Source organism: Poromitra crassiceps, assembly GCF_964638095.1.
Source record: "Poromitra crassiceps genome assembly, chromosome: 5".
NCBI lineage: Eukaryota > Metazoa > Chordata > Actinopteri > Beryciformes > Melamphaidae > Poromitra > Poromitra crassiceps.
Window position 1 is genome coordinate 52030908 of NC_139642.1, and position 18133 is coordinate 52049040.

The 18133-nt window shown below is 46.4% G+C and overlaps 1 protein-coding gene across 2 annotated transcripts in view; it reads right to left on the bottom strand.

Moving 5' to 3' along the window:
* sars2 (seryl-tRNA synthetase 2, mitochondrial) overlaps window positions 1-18049 on the bottom strand; it is a gene marked incomplete at its 5' end in the record, with an annotated part of 21188 nt that extends 3139 nt beyond the window's left edge. The window contains 16 exons of one of the 2 annotated variants that reach the window (XM_083637665.1): window positions 2044-2501; window positions 3074-3139; window positions 3234-3326; window positions 4111-4204; window positions 4336-4448; window positions 4615-4702; window positions 4783-4828; window positions 7240-7348; window positions 8194-8241; window positions 8461-8566; window positions 11908-11971; window positions 12107-12161; window positions 12499-12639; window positions 12762-12791; window positions 15418-15513; window positions 17774-18049. In XM_083637665.1, coding sequence (XP_083493791.1) covers window positions 2361-2501; window positions 3074-3139; window positions 3234-3326; window positions 4111-4204; window positions 4336-4448; window positions 4615-4702; window positions 4783-4828; window positions 7240-7348; window positions 8194-8241; window positions 8461-8566; window positions 11908-11971; window positions 12107-12161; window positions 12499-12639; window positions 12762-12791; window positions 15418-15513; window positions 17774-18049 — 1566 coding nt within the window. In that variant the 3' untranslated portion in view covers window positions 2044-2360. Of the gene's footprint in view, window positions 1-2043; window positions 2502-3073; window positions 3140-3233; window positions 3327-4110; window positions 4205-4335; window positions 4449-4614; window positions 4703-4782; window positions 4829-7239; window positions 7349-8193; window positions 8242-8460; window positions 8567-11907; window positions 11972-12106; window positions 12162-12498; window positions 12640-12761; window positions 12792-15417; window positions 15514-17773 lie in introns of those variants that run through there. The other variant, XR_014552740.1, reaches the window with a different exon arrangement.
* Window positions 18050-18133: the final 84 nt, after the last annotated feature.

The window sequence follows — 18133 nt, forward strand, 5'->3', positions numbered from 1 at the left end:
TTACATGGGGTGTTCGTGTTCGTGATTGTTAGGCTACCACGCATCTACTATTGAGGACAGTGGCAACGCATCCATGTTCCGTTACTGTTTATTCTAAGACTGGTTACATAACACAAATGCTTCCACGGCTGGAGGGGAATCACGATGTGTGGCTTCAAATGAGCTCAGCTGCGGGTCTATCACAATATTGTATGAAATATTTGAGGCTCGCCACCGGCGTATTAACTGAGCGCATTGACTGGCTACTCGAAATGTGTAGCCGTTATTTCATATTGAAGCGTCTTTACCATAATAAAGTCTAGAGACCATTAGCCTACTGTAGCCTTACCTCCGACGGCAGTCCAGAGGAAAACTGCAAATATTAAAATCCCCATAGGACCGACCCTGCCTGCACAGGATAACCTTGAAATAACGGCAGGAGCTTCCCGACACACGCACACACACCCGCCGAGTCGAGCGAGGTGGAGCTGAGCAGTGTGTGTGTGTGTGTGTGTGTGTGTGTGGTGTCAGGTGACTGAGACCAGATCAATGCCTCGTTAAGGTGCCAGAAAACTCAAGTAGCTTTCCTGCAACAATGTCATCAGTAAGCTGCATGCAATTTTTTTTAAGTTAAACACGTTCATCTGACACCTTTGTATCTTCAGGTGTATTTATTATATAGGATCTATAGGATATATAGTGGTTTCCAAAGTGGGGTCTGAGGAACACCACAGGTTCTTATGGGGGTTCTGGGAGGTCCACAGCAAAATCACTCCATAAATCATATAAGAATGTCAAGTGTCTGTGTGTGAGCAGAAATTGTTCGGCCACAGTTATGCTATTTTACTGCGATCGGGGTGATTTTTATAAGAGGACCACTGTGGGTGACCTAAAGGACTCCTGAATTAGGTATAGCCTAATTAGTGCCAACTAAATGGCAAAAACATCTAATTAGTGGCCAAAAGGCCTCAACCTAGGTTCAGCACCATGGAGAGCTCCAGAGTGGAGCAGCACACAGCTGAGCAGAGTTGCAATCAGCAATGAAAACCCTCTGGGGTGAGAGAGACTAGAGGCCGCATGCCAACTCTGTGAGCGAGGCCTGACTAAATGGCCAATCACACAGGGACAGTAACCCTGATGAGAGAATGTATGAAGATGGCTGTTCTTATCAGAAGCTCCCTATATGTACTGTATCTATGTGTCTCTATATGTGCCCATACACTGTGTCTAAACCTGAGCAGAGGGGATTCCTTGCGACACAATATTAATGTTTGTGATTTAGAAAATTGTTCTTTTGACATCTGAGAGGGGCTTCTGAATGAATGCTCACCCTGGATTATGTCAGGATCGGTGGTAGACATGTGGATCTATTCGCGGGTAGTTGATGAAGCTGGGGTGTTGTGGAACTTGATGGCTGGGGCTGCACTGTTCGAGGTTTTGGGAACGGTTGCAGAGATAATTGAGATTGTTATGATCCTTGATGAGAATCTATCAATCACTGGCCAAGGCCTGCAGGAGCAGGCCCTTATAGACCCGAATATGACATCACCTGTGTTATGACATCACATGTGTTATGACATCACCAGCGAGGCATGATTGAGACACTTGGTGGAGACACAGGTGGATCACAGGTGGATCACAGGTGGATCATGACATCATCAGTGATCGATGACATCATAGTAGGAATGACGACGTCAACGTAGGAATGGTGACGTCATCCTAACAGATTATGACTGTAATAATCCTGCATATTGGTAAATGGGGTCTGTGGTCTAATATGAATTTATTTTTGGGTGCTGAAATGGCTTGGGGAAACCCTGCTGGGAGATATTCAGTTAGTTGCAAACATCACTATCACCACCTCTAGCCTTCTCAAGGTCACAACAGTACAGCAGTGAGTGTGTGTGTGTTGATGACCTTCACTGAAAATGATAGCAAAACGTTCAGACTTCCTCCATGGAATCCTCATGTAAAGAACAGAACATGTGAAGCAGTAAAGCAACAAAGGGACTGAAAGGAACTCTGGCTCTCAATATTTATTCCTCTCCCCATGACGACAGCAGACATTCAACTTGAAACTGACAATGTCATGTTGTTTGACAAAACACATAAATATATTTACAGCGATAGTAAACCAGCGGAGAGATGGGAGGCTTCCGTTGAGTTGAGGTCGGATCCGTTACCACCTCCAAACAGGGATGAACTCAATTCACGCGCAACTCAAAAAGTCAGCCGAGACCGCAATTATGCTTCATGCTTCAAATATCCACTTTCTGACTTGACTAGGTTGAGCATGAACTGGCTCCCACCTTGGGATGTTTTGATGTTTGTGGGTGGGTGAGGGTGGTGGCACAGTACTAGCGCGCGCACGTGTGTGTGTGTCATCTGGTCTTGGGAGCGGGCCTGGGCGGACGGATGGGCTGGTTGGGTCCAATGTATTTCAGTGGAGTGTACTTAGGCTTCTCAATCACTTCTAGACCCAAATAAGGCTGCAAGGCTCGGGGGACACGCACTGTTCCTTCCTGGATGGAGAGAACGGAGGGGGGGGATGGAGGGGGGGTTGGGGGGGGTGCCAAGATAGGTCAGTATTATCAATCTCACTGGCTCTGTTTTTGTTTTCACCCAACTGTCAAGTGACTTTCAAGCAAACTTTGGAGACATCGCAAAAAATTAAACGGGAATTAGGTGCGTTCCCATCAGCTGGGTTGAAGCAAATCCATGAAAAATAAATCAAATACATTACACGCACACACACAGTGTGTGTCTTTCAAATAACTGATTAGTATTGGGGAAAAAAAAAAAAAAAAAAGTGTGGTAATGGTAATGTTCTGATACACCACCTAATGCCTTGTACACAGGAGACAATCTGCCTAAAGCAAGTGTAAAATAACTTCATTACTTTGATGCAATGTTTATTTGTTTTTCCCCAAGTATTTTCGGGTTCTTCTCACGTTTTCTCCCCAATCATACATCATACAGGACATTTGATTGAAATGTGATCTTCCCATTCAACATTCCTAGTTAAATACACTATATTTAGCATACAAATACTAACAACATAATGTGCATGAGTGCATACACGTTGGTGTCTTACTTTGGTCTGGTGAGTCTCCAGGATAGCGATGATGGTTCGGGGGATGGCGCAGGCTGTAGCGTTCACCTAGAGGAGGACATACGTTATATCATAGAGGATTTAACCCACCGGGACATGAAGCAGTGAGAAGGTAGAGCAGCACTGGCGTGTCTGGTCTCACCGTGTGGGCGTACTGCAGACTGCCCTCCTGGCTCTCGTACAGGATGTGGAGGCGTCTGCTCTGGTAGTCTGTGCAGTTGGACCCGCTGGAAATCTGTTATATGGAGGAGGAGATCCGCCAGGCAAATGCACAATCAGCAGCAAAATACAAGCGGCCTAGTGGAGTATGATGGCTACAGCAACAGTGCCAGGTTAAAGGAATAGCTCACCATCAAATGAAAATTCCCACTCACGCCCATGGCAGTCGAAACGCAATTCAAGCTTGTAGGACCAAAGGAAGGTATACAGTAATGGTCCCATCTCAACCTTCCCCCTAACTACCCAAGTTAGCAGTGTCATCTTTTCACAGCTCCAAATAAAAGCAGAAGAAAATGTCGATCAAATTTCTCCAAACAGCTTGTGGGCCATAATGCAAGTGTTTTGTAGCCAAATGATCGCCCTGTGGGTCCAAAAGTCCAATAATCTCCTCACTGACAATGCTCAAAAGTGCATTTTATGCTGTTTTGGAGCTACAAAAAGATGGTCCCATTAACTTTAATAGTTTGTTAGCAGGCTGAGATGAAACTGCGGGGGCCAACGTGCTGTGTGAAGTTGATGTGTACCAACTTTAATGGCATTTCAACTGATATGGGGGTGAGCAGATAAAGACTGAGTTTTGATTTTGGGGGTGAACCATTCTGTTATGGTCTTCCATTCACACTGGAGCCATATTTACCCATATATTTTATTAGGTCAGGGTGGTGTAAAGCTGGCAGGTAAAGCCTGTCAAATGAACCTTAAAATAAAGCAGGTACCAACACTTCTCATATATCAGTAGAATATCACTACAGGTCTGAGAACAGTGAAGGTCCAGGTGACAGTGACATCACGAGGCTGACCTCTCCATAGCTGCTCCTCCCAGGCATCCAGGCTTCCATATCATACTTCCTATAGGCTGGAGGGCCTAGCTCCTGTGTCGGCATGTCCAGGACTCTGCCAGGAAAACACACATGTACATTACCACTTACATCTCATATTCAAGACACAACTGGCACCAGTATATGGAGGAGATGGTTAGTGTCTGAGTATGCATTCTATGTGTGTGTGTGTGTGTGTGTGCTGACCTGTAGTGTAGTTCAAGCGAGGAGAAGATCTCCTTCTGCAGGGAGACAAACTCATCCAGGAGTTGAGAGCTCTCGTTCCCCGTCTCATCTGCTGTCACCCCAAACATCTCTATCTGGACCACACACACACACACACACACACACACACACACACACACACACACACACACACACACACACACACACACACACACACACACTTCAGAGTCACATAGCTGGATGTGGCCTGTGAATAGGCCTGCTCTAGTGTATCGATTATAGAGTTGTGTTTCTCATCACCTTGTTGAAGTGATGAACTCTGTAGAGCCCCCACGTCTCTCTGCCAGCGTCTGTCTCTGCTCTGTAGCATGTGCTGCTGCACACCGTCCTGCAGAGGGAGATGTTGTGTAGGATTAGTCTCATATGACCCTCCATCGACACCCAGCCAGCACAGGAAGGGCTTCTCACCTGACAGGCAGGTCCTTCCAGTTCACTGCATGGTCCATGAAATAACCTAGAACAGACAGAGACACATCAGATATCTACTTACTTCATATAACATGAATAGTCATTTATGACCCTTATCGACCTCTAGTGGTGACCAGTGGGTACTGTAACAAGGACAAGAGAACTCATCTACACAGCCTTCACAAGTCTCAGGCAGATTCTAATGTGAAGGAGTATTAACACTTTCAGTGCCACGGCCCTTGGGCAAAAGGTTGCTTGCTGTGCCACATAGGCCGCAATGCATTTTAAAACAGTCATATAATTTCTTTAATAATTACTATGTAAACACTGAACACGCACAAATAACGATGAGACTCTCTTCTATCACCTGCAAAAAAAAGTTTATTGATCCCATTTTCCGTTCTTTAGTTATGAGCCGGAGAAGATAGGCTGTTTCGAGCAAAAAGACACTTTTCAAATTAGAAGCTGAGTTATTCCGCCTTTTGTGAAATGCAGCATTTCAAGCACATTCACTGAGTCTGAAGCTAATTTTCTGATGTAGTCACACCTCAAAAATAATTTCCTTCAATAAAACAGTGAAGGCAAGGGAATTTTGTTTGGAAGAATAATATTTTTAGCTGAAACCAGCAGCGCTGGCGCCTGCATGCGCTGCTGGTTGCAGCTTCTTGCTGATCTTTTGCTGCTGGTGGGCATCGGATATTCTGGCTTGCGTTTGCCAACCCTGTCCTGCTGTCTGGGTCTGTGTTGTGTACTTGGCTCTGCGTGCCCACCTCCCCCCCTCCTCCTCCCCCCCCCCCCCGTTGTGGGAGGAGTGTCTCTCTGCTCTGCTGTTTTCCCTGCCTGTGCTCAGCACTGAAAAAGTCTGCTAGATCCTGCTTTTTTACAGCCGCGTGTACCAGCTCCCATGCTTCGAGTTGAGAATAATAACAAATCCACGGCTGATCATGCAAATGGGTGTTGCAGGGGACACGGAGGCTGTTGCAGCGGACACCGAGGTGCGCAATTGTGATAGCAGATTGGCTGCTGCAGGGGCACAGCTAAACGTTGCTTCAATGAAGCCGCTGCATACGGACGGATGCGATGCGATTTCCTTCCCCCCAATGACTTCTTCTGTGTGTTTCACTCCACGTTCTCTCATCTGGAGAGCGCTGTCGCCACCTAAGGGTTCTGTAAAATAGGTTAGACACATTCAATACCTCTGATACTGTAAGAGGCGATGTAAGAGGCATAGATCGACACCCCCCCGTCAAAAAAAAAAAATCGAGTTATTGACGCCATTTGGCGTCGCTGGCACTCTACGGTAAATTTCTAATGACGCCATATGGCGTCGCTGGCACTGAATGTGTTAACACCTTGAGTGCCATGGACGAGATATCTCGTCTTACATAATCCACCCGTTGAGTGCCAAAGACGAGATATCTCGTCTTACATAAACATTTTTTTTTTTTGACGGTGGGACATCAATCAACCCCTTTTACGTCTTCTATATCAATATTGGAGGAAGAGAATGTGTATAATCTATTTTACCGACCACTAAGTGGCGACAGTTCTCTCCAGACAGAGAGAAAGCCACAGCCACGGGTCCGCTGGAAAGCCAGTCTAATTTTCAAGGAAATAGCTGGGCGAAAACTCTTTCGATTTCACACACACACACACACGCGCGCGCGCGCGCGCACACACACACACTCGAGTACCTTTGCGCATAAATAAGACCAGAATCGCAAAAGCTTCTTCAAAGCTCTCAGCCGACACCTCAAGAAACGAACGAGCCAGTTTTACAGTCCAGAGTGCCCGAGAGCGGCCGCGGAGCCTCCTCCCTCCGCAGCACAGACGGAGGGAGGAGTTTGGAGACACACACACACTCTCTCTCTCTCTCTCTCTCTCTCTCTCTCTCTAGTCCCGAGAGAGAGAGAGAGGAGAGAGAGAGAGAGAGAGAGAGAGAGAGAGAGAGAGAGAGAGAGAGAGAGAGAGAGAGAGAGAGAGAGCACACAGAGTGGGAGACAGACACGCTGTGGGGGCAAAGAACGGACAGAGATCTCTTCCTCTCAGAGCCGCGGAGCAACGCGCGAACACACACACACACACACACACACACACACACACACAATACAGTATACAGACTTGCCCAAGGGCACCCATAATCACAGGCACGTGAGGTGGTTCTAAAAATCCATTTATCTCTAAACTCTCTGAAAATCTCTGAAACCATGCTGTACTCAACGGCTAATATCTACATAACTACTAACTCTGCAAACTAACTCTTTTAGACAGAGAAAGCACACATTCTATTAGTTCTTTTTAGATGATTGGTGTTCACGAAGTCTTAACAGAAAAGAATCCTCGGCTCTTGTAAAATGAGCCAGAATCCTCAAAAAAAAACCTGGCACAACTTACCTACAGGATTGAAAAAACGGCTGGCACTCAATGTGTTAATAGTAGTGAGAGGTGGAGTTTTACCTGCCACCCCGACCTCTCCGGTTCCAGCCAGGTTGAGGTCAGGGAAACGCACCGGGTCCAGGGAGTAGACCTGGGACTGATGGGCGTTAGGCTGCATCCCACAACCCTCCTGCAGAGGGAGGAGAGAGAGAGGGACGGAGGGAGGAAGGGAGGAGACCGGGAAAGGGACCCGGGGAGGAGACAGAGAGAGGGACAGGGGGAGGGAGGGAGGGAGCGTTAGTTAAAGGTGCTTGGGTCTTTCAAAGCATCATGTCTGAATTTGGCACCATATGTATATTAGTTTTGGCAGGATAACTGAAATGTGGTACTGTTGGAAAGATGGAATTTGCTATTTAATTTATGAATGTTCAATGTGTAACATCCTCCTGCAAGAGGTTAAAATAAGTAGTGTTGACACGCTTGACAGGTTTTCTTGTTTGTTAACGCATCTTTAGTCATATCTAATGTTTAGATATTAGGTAGGGGAGTAATGGTTCACAAAAGTCACAGTTGGGTTCGATACGACAGTGGTGCCATGGTTCGGTACATTTTCACTACAGCAAAAAAAGAAGAGTAGAAATGCCAGAGAAATTTCCTTGATTTGATTTCTTTTTTTAACTAGTCTTTTTCATCTCAGTTTTAAGTTGACCATAATATCCCTGTAGAAGACTTGCACTGTTCAGTGCCTTTTTGTTTTTTTTGCAATTCTCTGGCGGACCACCAGGCAGGGCTCCGCGGACCACAGTTTGGGAACCAATGCTTTAGTGGATAGGATAGTAGGCTGACAGTCAAGGTTAGGAGAGCGAGGGGGGGGGGGGGGGGACATGCGGCAAAGGACCAAGTGTCGGATTCGTGTGCGCGTGTTCTTACAACCCTAAAACTTAGTATTGGTATTGAAGTCAAAATTCTGCTATTGTGACAACACAGATAGACTAAAACCAAACGAGAGTGAAGAATAAGTGAGCTTTGACTTACAAACACCGCCCCCTTCAGCATGTCAGGTACAACCAAGGGAACGAAGCCCTGCAGAAGACAAAAGAGAAAACACAGGCTTGAGGAACTTGATGCTATCCAGTCATTTCCACTGACTTTCTATCTCAGGTTTACACACACACACACACACACACACACACACACACACACACACACACACACACACACACACACACACACACACACACACACACACACACACACACACACACACACACACACACACACACACACACACACACACGTTACCCGTCGCTGCAGTGTGTCCAGGGCAAAGTTCTGCAGAGCGGTCTGTAGTCTTGCCCCCGCTCCCCTCAGATAGTACGACCTGTGGCCGGACACATGAGCCAGACGCCTGGGAGAGGGGACAGAGGGAGACATGAGCCATATGCCTGGGAGAGGGGACAGAGGGACACATGAGCCAGAACTCTGGGAGAGGGGACAGAGGGACACATGAGCCAGACGCCTGGGAGAGGGGACAGAGGGACACATGAGCCAGATGCCTGGGAGAGGGGACAGAGGGACACATGAGCCAGACGCCTGGGAGAGGGGACAGAGGGACACATGAGCCAGACGCCTGGGAGAGGGGACAGAGGGACACATGAGCCAGACGCCTGGGAGAGGGGACAGAGGGACACATGAGCCAGAACTCTGGGAGAGGGGACAGAGGGACACATGAGCCAGACGCCTGGGAGAGGGGACAGAGGGACACATGAGCCAGATGCCTGGGAGAGGGGACAGAGGGACACATGAGCCAGAACTCTGGGAGAGGGGACAGAGGGACACATGAGCCAGACGCCTGGGAGAGGGGACAGAGGGACACATGAGCCAGATGCCTGGGAGAGGGGACAGAGGGACACATGAGCCAGACGCCTGGGAGAGGGGACAGAGGGACACATGAGCCAGACGCCTGGGAGAGGGGACAGAGGGACACATGAGCCAGAACTCTGGGAGAGGGGACAGAGGGACACATGAGCCAGACGCCTGGGAGAGGGGACAGAGGGACACATGAGCCAGACGCCTGGGAGAGGGGACAGAGGGACACATGAGCCAGACGCCTGGGAGAGGGGACAGAGGGACACATGAGCCAGAACTCTGGGAGAGGGGACAGAGGGACACATGAGCCAGACGCCTGGGAGAGGGGACAGAGGGACACATGAGCCAGACGCCTGGGAGAGGGGACAGAGGGACAGACATACAACACAAGCATGAAGGAAGGGTTTATCGCTTTATTACCAATATCCACGTAAGAGATATTAAACTGACTCAAATATTACAGAATGATCAAAGAGCTAGTTAGAGACAGAAGTATTGCTCATATGATGTAGAACAGGAACGAACGAGTGATGTCATGGTAAACAAAAATGACTTCCAGTTGGGAAACAAGAAAAATAAATAGATTTTTTTCACCTTAAAAAGACACTTTCCCCATATAAATTACATCAGTTTGATACTTCTTATATAGTATGAATTTACACGTCAGGCTACAAAGGTGGCAAACTCCATTCTGTGAATACAAATGCAGTGAAGCTGAGTTTAGATGGTCTATGCGTTTGTGTTCTAACTGTACATGTCTCATCTAGACAAAGTAGACGCACCTCGTGCAAAAGTTATTGGCTAATGACAGATATACACACTGGGCCTAACGCCTGAGGGAGAGCACATTCTTGTATACCTGTTTGGTGGGCTTCAGAGGTAAAGTAATGTATTGTGTGTTGATGAGTATGTTACGTGCGTGGAAGCAATGACTGAAGCGCTGCAGTTCAAGTATCTATTCAAAGGGCTTGTAGTATTCAGGTTAGTGAGGTACAGTATTACAGACAGTTGCCAATACAAACCCCAGGAGACATGGGGCTAAATGGGAAAAACATGCAAGTTAGGTACACACTCAACGGTGGCGAACAGAACATCTACTTTTGTATTTGTGTTATCACACCTATCATAGTTGGCAGCCAACTATAAAAAAGGGCGTTGGACTTGTGAAGCTGAAAACATGAAGGGAAATATACACTCACTGAGCACTTTATTAGGAACAGCTGGGTACCTGCTTATTCATGCAACGATCCATTCAGCCAATCATGTGGCAACAGTGCAATGCATAGGATCATGGAGATACAGGTCAGCAGCTTCAGATAATGTTCACGTCAAACATCAGAATGGAGACAAATGTGATCTCTGTGACTTTGACCATGGGTTTGGTGGCAGATTTGAGTATTTCTGAAGCTGCTGACGTCCTGGGATTTTAACATACAACACAACAGTCTCCAGAGTTGACACTGAATGTGAATGGTGCGAAAAAAGAAAAGAAAAAACATTCAGTGAGCAGCAGTTGTGCAGACAGAAAGGCCCTGTTGATGAGAGCAGTCAGAGGAGAATGGCCAGACTGGAGCTGACAGAAAGGCAGCGGACAGGGGGGCAACTGGGTCAGTTGTCCCGGCCCGGGCCATGGGACCAGCAGGGGGGGGGGGGGGGGGGGGTGCTGGAGGGACCTTCAATTGTCTAATTGAATTGGATGGAGGAGGGGTGGGGCCATATGGGATCATTGTCCCGGGCCTGGGCGGCCCTGAACTCAGCGGGGAGCAGAAAAGCATCTCAGAAATGCAACACGTCAAACCTGGAAGCGGATGACACTTTGGTAGGGCCATATGATTTCCGCAAAACAGAAAAAATGGACGGAATCATGGAATTTCTGTAATAAAAATGGAATCAACTGTAATAAAAGATGGAATATTACAGAATTTTCCATAATCGGATGGATAATTCATTTTTCGATTGGGGTGTTTTGAGAGGGAGGTCGGTCTTGCGTGGGACCCTTACATCACTGCACAGCTTGGGGGGAAAAAATGCATATATATATATGCATTAGTAAGAAATTGCTTGATGAGTGTGTGAGCAAATGGGCCAGAGGAATACAAGGGATCAGCCGAGCAGCATTTTGGTAAACAAACGGCGTCACTGGGTGGCAACAGCAATGGAACCCTATGGAGCCCAAGTGGCGCGAGGCTTGCATGTCTCACTCTAGCCGGCCTAACTCTGTTTACATTTTTAAAAACTGCGACAGTTCACACAACTTTAACACGACATGCATATATTATACATCAAACTCTTGAGCTACTTCTGCTCTCACTCAGAATGTCAAAATATAAGCGATGTGATGTATCGTTTTTGAAGATATTAACGTTTGTTTGGCACAACTCATACTATCAACTGCCACGGGGTTCCGCATTTCTGGGTGGCAACTAGTGACGTCACGCTGATTCGTCCTATAGAATGGAGAGAGACACTAGTAGAGCAAGGAGAAAACTAGAACGACCGCACCGCGCATATATGCCTCCACCACCAAGTGAGCAGTCGACATCCATGTCTGTCCAGACTTTGACGTTTGAGCAAAATGTGAAGAAATTCCCTCAAGGTGTTACTGAGGTATGGCGTTACCGAGCTTGAAAATGGTGTTTGTGAGGTCACAGCGACCTTGACCTTTGACCACTAAAATCTAATCAGCTCATCCTTGAGTCCAAGTCGACGTTTGAGGCAAATTTGATGAAATTCCGTCAAGGCGTTCCTCAGATATCGCGTTAACAAATATCGGACGGACGGACAACCCGAAACCATAATGCCTCTGGCCTGGCTATCGCCGGCGGAGGCATAATAAAATGGAGGAGCCTATTGGAGAACAAAACCCAGAGTCTTACTCACCTCTGTCTGATAAGCCCCAGCTCCTCTCCTAGCTCTACATGGCCTCTGGGCTTGAAGTCAAACACTGCAGGGAGGAGGAGAGAAGGTGGATGTTGGGATTCATGAGGGTGAAGCACAGGACATTACAAGTGATTCATCTCCATTTTAAAATGTCTATCCATCCACAGTTCAGATCAGTTCAACAGAACACACTGATCACCTGGCTTCTGTCCCACCAGCTCCACCACCCTCGCCTGGCTCTCATCTCCAATTGGCTGAAAAAGGAAACAAGAACTTATTCTCAAGGGCGATAGGACGGGCGTGCTTCTTAATAACCATCAACAGTGCCAAGCAAGAAGGTGCGCTTTGGCAGTGCGTACAAATATTCCATTTAAGAGGATGGGAGAAGCCAAGGCACTCAACTTGAAAGTAAAAAATAAAATAAAATAAAAATCCCTTCATTGCACTGGCAAGTTCTACTCCCAGAGGAAGGCAAGATGCCAAAACGTGCCGGAGTTCATTTTTTAATTATGTTCTGTATATAGAATTTGCCAATGCCGTTTTGCTTCTAGAACCATAGCAGCAGCAGCAGCAGCAGTGTGTCCTCCTCACCACATCAGGGTGTGTGGTGTTGGGCAGCCTCAGCGCTCGTCCGTAGTGTTCCTGCTCCAGCTCGCTCTCTCTGGGGTAGAGCTGGCTCAGTCTGCTGCGGAGCTCTCGGCCCCTCTGGCGGGCCTGGTTGTACTCTGGAAGCTGCACGAGACAGAACCAGGACTCATCACTGTTCCCCCGCACGCCACTTACTACATCAAGATGGGTTGACTCAATCGCACACAGAAAGAGTTCAAGTTTGGATGAGTAGAAGTGGAACTTACACTGGAAAGGGCTTTCTTGTCATTGTTGTCCTGTGAAGATGAGATTATGAACATGTCAAGTGTATGGATAAAGCTTATACTATTATTATTTATTATCATAGAGGACTAAACAAAACTCATTCTGGTGCCAGGCTGTATATACAGTATATATTAGGGCTGTGGCGATTCACTTATCTCCCGATTCGATACTATCACGATTCTTGGGTGCCGATTCGATTTATATTGCGATTCTTAAGTATTGCGATTCTACGATTATTGCGATTCGATATTACGATTTATTGCGATTTTTGTTTATTTTTTTCTTTTATTTTTTCAGTTTGTTTGCTTTTTTACACAAGATTAGAACATGGGAAAAGTTGAATCATACACTAGAGACTGTATATTATATATCATGAGTAGGGCTGGGCGATATAGTTAAAAACAGGGGCGGACTGGGATCATAATTCAGGCCGGGCATTAGATACCAAGCAGGCCAGGCCGATATGGGCCAACGCGCGTGAAATTTGGGCCGTTTGAAGCCAGATTTGGGCCGTTTGAAGTCCAATTTTACAATGAGATGCACCCACTTTAACCCTGAAGTGTAATTATTACTTCAGACTAACTAATAAAGTAATAAAACCACTAGTAAACCAGTAGGCGGCGCCTGGCCTGCTGTTCAGTGAGTGGCCTGACTGCAAGCACCCAAAAAAAAAAAAAAAAAAAAAAAAAAAATTAATTTGCGATTATCGATTCTGGAATAAAAGATCGATCCAAAAAATCGTGACATTAAAAATCGCGATACTTAGGTGAATCGATTTTTTCCCCCACCCCTAGTATATATATATATATACTAGGGGTGGGGGAAAAAATCGATTCACCTAAGTAATATATATATATATATATTAGGGGTGTCAAAATTAATCGTATAATCGATGCATCGCGATGCGGACGTGTGAATCGAATCGAAGACAGATGAATCGTTGAATCGTTTATGTTTAAATTTCTGTTGACATTCAGATTTTAAAGCACTTTAAAGTAAACTAGAACGACCGCAACGCGGACTTATGCCTCCGCCATTAGTTCATTCTGGGGTCCAAATCGCCATTTGAGGCAAATTGGAAGAGATTCCGTCAAGGCGCTCCTGTGATGTTGCGTTACAGAGCTTGGAAATTGGGCGTGTGAGAGGTCACAGTGACCTTGAACTTTGACCACCAAAATGAAATCAGTTCATCCTTGAGTCCAAGTCGGTGTTTGAGACAAGTTTGATTAAATTCCGTCAAGGCATTCCTGAGATATCGCGTTAACAAGCTTGAAAATGGCGTTCGAGAGCTCACCTTGACCTTTGAACTTTGACCACCAAAGTCTAATCAGATCATCCTTGAGTCTAACGCGATGTTTGAGGCAAATTTGATGAAAGTCCGCCAAGGCATTCGTGAGATATCGCGTTAACAAGCTGGAAAATGGCGTTTGAGAGGTCACAGTGACCATGACCTTTGACCAGCAAAATTTAATCAGTTCATCCTTGAGTCCAAGTCGATGTTTGAGACAAGTTTGATTAAATTCCGTCAAGGCATTCCTGAGATATCACGTTAACAAGCTTGAAAATGGCGTTCGAGAGGTGACAGTGACCTTGACCTTTTACTTTTGACCACCAAAATGTAATCAGTTCATCCTTGAGTCTAAGTAGATGTTTGAGGCAAATTTGATGAAATTCCGTCAAGGTATTCATGAGATATGGCGTTAACAAGCTGGAAAATGGCGTTTGAGAGGTCACAGTGACCTTGACCTTTGACCACCAAAATGTAATCAGTTCATCCTTGAGTCCAAGTCCATGTTTGAGACAAGTTTGATTAAATTCCGTCAAGGCATTCCTGAGATATCGTGTTAACAAGCTTGAAAATGGCATTCGAGAGGTCACAGTGACCTTGACCTTTGACCTTTGACCACCAAAATCTAATCAGTTCATCCTTGAGTCCAAGTCGATGTTTGAGACAAGTTTGATTAAATTCCGTCAAGGCATTTCTGAGATATCACGTTAACAAGCTTGAAAATGGCGTTCGAGAGGTCACAGTGACCTTGAACTTTGACCTTTGATCACCAAAATCTAATCAAATCATCGTAGAGTCTAAGTCGATGTTTGAGGCAAATTTGATGAAATTCCGTCCAGGCGTTCCTCAGATATCGCGTTAACAAACATCGTACGGACGGACGTACGGCCGTACGGACGGACAACCCGGATCCATAATGCCTCCGGCCTGGCTATCGCCGGCGGAGGCATAAAAAGGGACTTGATATTTATCTGACTGCTGGTATTAATTAATGAAAAAGTAGCCATGTGCAATAATAGTACAGAAAATTGAGGATTTGATACTTGGAGCTGCAATACTGTTGGAGCTGTATCAAGATGCATCGTGATGCATCGTGGAATCGAATCATTGACAGATGAATCGTAATCGAATCGAATCGTGAGGCCAGTGAAGATTCACAGGCCTAATATATATATATATATATATATATATATATATATATATATATATATATATATATATATATATAGTATATATATATATATATATAGCCAGTCCTACTGTGAATGTTACCATCAATGCACTGCATGTAAGCAAAGACAATTGTGATAAGTCATATTGACTACTAATAACATTGAACCTTTACTGACCACTAGCGCTCTGACTGAGTCACTGACAACTTTCTTCTGTGCCTCCAGATCAGAGATGTCCTTCCTCACTGCCTGGAGCTGCTGCCACACACACACCTGCAATGGATAGATAGAAACCGGCAAATACAGTCACACACACACACAAGCACACACACACACACACACACACACACACACACACACACGCACACACACACAAGCACGCAAAGTCGCACACACACACACACACACACACACACAAGCGCACGCACACACACAGTGAATATGATCATACAACAGTGTCAAGGTAGAGCGGGCTGCGGATATCAATGTGGGGAAAAAACACTCAAGTGAAATTTAGCTTTACTTACAATCTTAAAAAACTTAAAAAACTCCAAACTCTTAAAAAATCTGGCTATTAAAATCTGGCCTTGCATATAGGGACCACATGAAAACATGACTCAATATCATTTGGAGCCACTCTTCAATTCAGCATACAATCCAACAAGCAGCGTTCATTTCAAAAGATCTGACTCTGGTCGCACTGCTCGCTACCAAACACTGTTTTTGGTGGATGAGGCAAACCGGGTTTAAAAGTGTTGTTGTACTTGTATGTATGCCAAATTGAAGAGTGAATCCCAACGAGTAAAAAAAAGTCACATGAGTCACATGAATAATATTTGATTATATAAGCATTTCTCCTGATTAACTTGTAATGATTTTTTAAAGAGTTCGAAAGGATATCAGGCTAATAGCTGATGCTCTGCTCCGTTGTCTCCAGGCGGGTTTACACATACGCCTAGAGTGACGCTTTAAGCAACGCATAAAATTTAGGCGTCCTTGTTAACAGATGAGAGCGTTCACACATACCGCTGCCACGCTGCGCTGAAGCCACGCTCGCGCTGCGCCTACGCTGCGCTGCATTTATCGTTTACGGCCCGGCCACATCTACGCGTCGTTTGACGCGGGGCTGACGCTGCTGCCCATCCACTTTGTATTGGAACATGCTGCTCGACGCCTCGCAAAGCATGCTGGGAGACCAGACGACGCGTGCAGCATGTTCCAATACAAAGTGGATGGGCAGCAGCGTCAGCCCCGCGTCAAACGACGCGTAGATGTGGCCGGGCCGTTAGGCGTCTGTTCTATTTTTCAGCGTCTAGGCGCGCTGAACTGTCAAGCTGGCTGTTGTTTCTGACGGACTTGGGCCATATTTTCTACCGAGTTTGCCCAAAAGGGAGGGTGGAGCGCGAATTAACGAGTGCATAGTAGGAGAGCTGTCCTTCATGTGTTCCTCTATTAACGTCTTTTCTGTCAGATGTATATATACCCCCCCTGTCTCAATGCATGTATCACTCATGGTGTTGATGACTCATAGTCACATGATTACCCGAGGGAAAATAACAATTACAGCCGGCCAGGAAATAGACAGACATCGTCACTTGCACATTGCAATAAAAAAGAGGACTCACCCATGCTATAAATCAGATCTGAAAAGTGTAAAAAACCGCTGCTCATGTGATCAGCGTAGCGCAGAGCGGGGCTTCAGTGTGGCGTCCTGTGTGAACGCAAATAGGCGCCTAGCGTGCATGAAGCGATGCCTATATGCCTAGGCTTTAGGCGTCGCTCTAGGCGTATGTGTAAACCCACTGTAAGCCCGGGATCATCCTAGTGGCACTGGCAGGTCGTGTAACCTTGTGGGAGTTTGTGGCATCTCAGTGGCTAGTCAGTGGCAGCTGCCTGTGGTGCTCTGTTGGCAGTTGCAGTTAACTAGGGCAGGGTCAGATGATGTTGTTTCACAGCAGCGGAGCCATTTGAGAACGGAAAGGGATTTCCCTTCACTCCGACTGAAATGGTCAGAGCCAATGGCAGAGCTTATCCCCGTAGCCTGCTTCCAGTGAGTCAAGACTAGTGTGCCACTACCTTCCACAAGGTGTCACAGGCTGCCACTGACATGCCACTAGCTGCCATTAGCTTTCACTGAAGTGCCACTAGCTGCCATTAGCTTTCACTGAAGTGCCACTAGCTGCCATTAGCTTTCACTGAAGTGCCACTAGCTGCCATTAGCTTTCACTGAAGTGCCACTAGCTGCCATTAGCTTTCACTGAAGTGCCACTAGCTGCCATTGACGTGCGTGCCACTAGCTTCCACTGACGTGCTACTAGCTGCCACTGATGTGCCACTGGGACACTGACTAGTGACTAGCTACTGAGATTCCACAAACTGCCACTAGGTGGTTTGACACTACCTGTACCTGCCAGTGCCACTCACATGGTGTCAATGGTGCCACTAGGACAGGTAGTGACCGTTCTGCTCCTGGCATTGTTTCAATCTCACAAACACTATCCGCTATATTTGCAGCAAAGCAAACAAATCTTACAATTTCTCTGACATCGTCCCCCCGCAGGTCGCCCTTCCTGCTCTCCACATTGGCCACGACTTTGTCGGTCTCCTCACACACAAGTCGCATGTCCAGCTCCGGCTTGTCACTGTAGCCTTCACGGACATGTTCGTACAAACTGCTGCGGGCTCCGTGGGAAAAGCGATGCGGAGTGAATAAGGTTGTTCCCTGCCTTACATATTGACGTGTTGGAGGCTTTAACGCGTGCAGTGCTGTGCCTCCAACTCTAGCGACCATGCCAATGCGCGTCGCCATGTTTGTCTTCTGGTTGATGCTGCATTCAAGTCATATGGAAAAAAAACGTTACAGTTGCACGGATGGTTGGAGTGTCAAACAATG